The sequence below is a fragment of the Schistocerca piceifrons genome, chromosome 1, assembly GCF_021461385.2.
Source record: "Schistocerca piceifrons isolate TAMUIC-IGC-003096 chromosome 1, iqSchPice1.1, whole genome shotgun sequence".
NCBI classification, from domain to species: Eukaryota; Metazoa; Arthropoda; class Insecta; order Orthoptera; family Acrididae; genus Schistocerca; species Schistocerca piceifrons.
Genome location: NC_060138.1, coordinates 653969376 through 653972747, shown reverse-complemented (window position 1 = coordinate 653972747; position 3372 = coordinate 653969376). Strand labels below are relative to the sequence as shown.

The 3372-nt window shown below is 47.2% G+C and overlaps 1 protein-coding gene across 1 annotated transcript; it reads right to left on the bottom strand.

Annotated features, from left to right (window-relative positions):
• Nucleotides 1-1064: 1064 nt before the first annotated feature.
• On the bottom strand, nt 1065-1754 carry LOC124761793 (facilitated trehalose transporter Tret1-like). Its single transcript, XM_047249116.1, has one exon. The coding sequence runs from the start codon at nt 1752-1754 to the stop codon at nt 1065-1067; it is 690 nt and encodes a 229-aa protein (XP_047105072.1).
• Between the last annotated feature and the right edge of the window lie 1618 nt (nt 1755-3372).

The following is a 3372-nucleotide window of genomic DNA, read 5'->3' as shown; positions in this document are numbered from 1 at the left end:
CTTCAAACCGCTACCCTTCGTTCAACTTTCGACCCAATCTATCTCCAGATGAGCGGATATTAATGGTTAACGTTAATCAGACGTACGCAAACATCGCAGTACCCACATCCTGCGAGACCTCACTTTAGTGAAAACTAACCCTTATGCAGAGATGGCAGTACACCTTTTGTGTTGGCCATCATTCTCTTGTGGGCGTGGAGAGGCTCCACCTCTATTTTAAAAAATGTCAGTTGAGGCTGCAATCGGTTAAGAGTACCTAGTTCTGTACTAATTTAAGAATATATCTCTTAATATTACGTTATAAATCCTTTATTTACGTTGCGATTACTGCATATTTCCCCAGTGTCCACTCAAATCAGTGGCTCCCTGCAAGTAGGATCGTAGTCCACGCCTTCTCACGGTCTGATACTTGATAGAATATTAATATGATATCCCGGTGGCCTGTCAGTATTTATCCCGCCCGCGGACTGGAGCAACCCTATTTCATTCGCGCCGCCTGAGATACAAGGACTTTCGCAGTCAGTGTAGGTATAGTAGCACAGAATAACTAGGGGATTTTCGAGGCAGAACGTTTCTGAATACCCAAAATGCAAACTTCTACAATGTCTCCCTCTCTGGGCACAGAAGGGTGAACATGTTGAGAAGAACCAAGTTTTGTGAAGGCAGCTTGGTTTTTCGAGACAGTAATCAAAAATTCATGCCTACACCTTGAACGAAACGTTTCCCTTGTCATTATTTTCTTACACTGAATCCAGTCATGCCGGCGAGTGGCACCCAGTCGAAGGCAGTAGGCACGTCCCCGTAGATGTCATCGACGTAGAAGTAAGCTCCCTCTGCAGCCAGACAGATGGCGCACGCTGAGAAAGACGCCATACACAGGGGCCGCCGATCGAACCTCTCGACGACCAGCGACGACACGACGTTTGCCCCAAGCGTGACGGCCGTCAGGATAATGGAAGAGATGTTCGAGTCGAGCTCGCTTCCAATCTTCTCAAATATGTACGTCGTGTACGTGGTGAGAGCTATCGATCCAGACGACATCTGGAACAGAATGAACCCTACCGCTAAGAGCAATGTCCTGCGGTGTACAGGCACCAGGAGACATCTTTCAACTTTCCTTTACTTTGTTGTTTCTCCCTTATAGCTTGATACATCGACTCCAGCTCAAACTTCAGTTCGTCCCTTGTCAGTTGACCTTTGAATCTTTCGAGACACTTCACAGCCTCCGCTTCTCTGCGTTGCTTGAGAAAGAAGTATGGTGACTCCGGCATCCAGATGAATGTCAAGACGAAGATGATCGGAATTGAGGCGCAGATGAGAGCAACCGTGGTGACGGAGTGGTAAGGCCCAATGCTATACACGAGCAGGTAGCCACACTGCATGAGGAAGTAGTGGATCACAATTAGCGTCCCCCTTACGTCGGTGTCGGCTATCTCACACAGAAACACTGGCAAGGCCGTGATGATGGGGCCGCCGCCCAAGCTACCAATCGCTCGAGCGGCGAGCAGCATTCCGTAAGAATTGGCGAACGCCACCATCACCCACCAGATGAACAGCGGTCTGGCACCGAATACTTTCTTACGTCCCACAACGTCAACGGCGTAGCCAGTGGCGAATATGGCCACCAGCATGGTGAGTGAGTTGATGGACGCGAGCCAAGAGCCCTCGTCGGCGGTGAGTGGAAGCGGCGAATCTTCTGCCTCCGGGATTGGCAGAGTCGTCCCAGGCCAACCCATGAAGGTACCGTAGCACATGTTGATCAGCGACGCTGTGGAAAAAAGAGGTCCATGTAAACATCAGCGTGCTAACTAGCACTGCTGCCGCTGCTGCATTTCAGAACCTAACTTCCATTAACATGTTGTAAGCGTTTAGCTCTTAGGTGGACTAATTTTAGCCGGGCGCTGTGGCCGAGCGGTTCTAGGTGCTTCAGTCCGGAACCGTGCTGCTGCTATGGTCGCAGGTTCGAATCCTGCCTCTGGCATGGATGTGTGTGATGTCCTTAGGTTAGTTAGGTTTAAGTAGTTCTAAGTTCTAGGGGACTGATGACCTCAGATGGTAAGTCCCGTAGTGATTAGAGACATTTTGACTAATTTTATGTGGCATAATTGATTGATGTGGATTACATCCCATGTGCTTCCTTGTATGTTTCCCCGAAGGCACACTTACGAAGGTCTAAAACTGTCGTTCGAATATATTAGTAATACGAGAGAGAAAAACACATATTTTTAAAGTATTTAGATTAATCGATAACAAAATTACGGTGTCAGTACTTGTTCATAAGCCATACATTTATTTAAGTTAGATTTGAATTTTCTTACGTGAAAATGCGAAAATGATGCAGATACCCTGATAGATAGTTCAAAATGTTCTTTCTGTTTTACAACACTGTGAGCGCCAGCGTACTATTAAACGAAAACTAAAAATGTTACCAGTATTTCATTATATTCGCTCTGAGACAAAAAAAAAAGCAAAGCACCTCGAAGGAATTATCCGAATGGATTGGAAATCGGTAGATGTGATCTACATGTGCACGTCAACAGGTGATTACAATTTCAGAAAGAATTTGATGATTTATTCAAGAGAAAAAGCTTCACATACTGAGCAAGTCATTAACGCGTTGGTCCAACCCTGACCCTTATGCAAGCAGTTATTCGGCTTGATACTGACTGATAGAGTTGTTGAATGTCCTACTTAGGGATATCGTGCCAAATTCTGTCCAGTTGGCTAAAATCCGGAGCTGCTTGAAGGGCCCTGCCGATAATACTCCAAACGTTTTCAGTTTGGGAGAGATCCGATGACCTGGGGGCCAAGGTTGTGTTTGATAAGCATGAAGATAAGCAGTAGAAACTGAAGCCATGTCCAGGCGATCATCTTGCAGAAATGTAAGGATGGCTTGTCACGGAAGGCAGCAAAACATGGTGCAGAACATCGTCGACGTAACTGCTGTGCTGTAAGAGCGCCATGGACGACAATAAAAGAGGTCCTGCTATGAACCCCAGACCATCACGTCTGATTGTCAGGCTGTATGGCGGGCGACAGTCAGGTTGGTATCCCACCGCTGTCTGAGGAGTCTTCGTTGGTCAGCAGGGCTCAATTCCAAGTGGCACTCATCACTGAAGACAGTACTACTACAGTCAATGAGATTCGAGGCTGAATGTGGCCAACACCACTGCAAACTGGTTTGTTGGTGTAGAGAGGTAAATAGCAGTCGGCGAGAGGGGCGCCGTGAGCTCATCCCCATTTCTTTGAGTCACCTATTAATGGTCCTTGTGGCCACTGAAGCGCCAGTTGCACGTCGGATCGATGATAATAATGAATCCTGAGCTCTGAGTGCCCCTCTGACGATTAGTCGGTCCTCAAGATCTGTCGTCC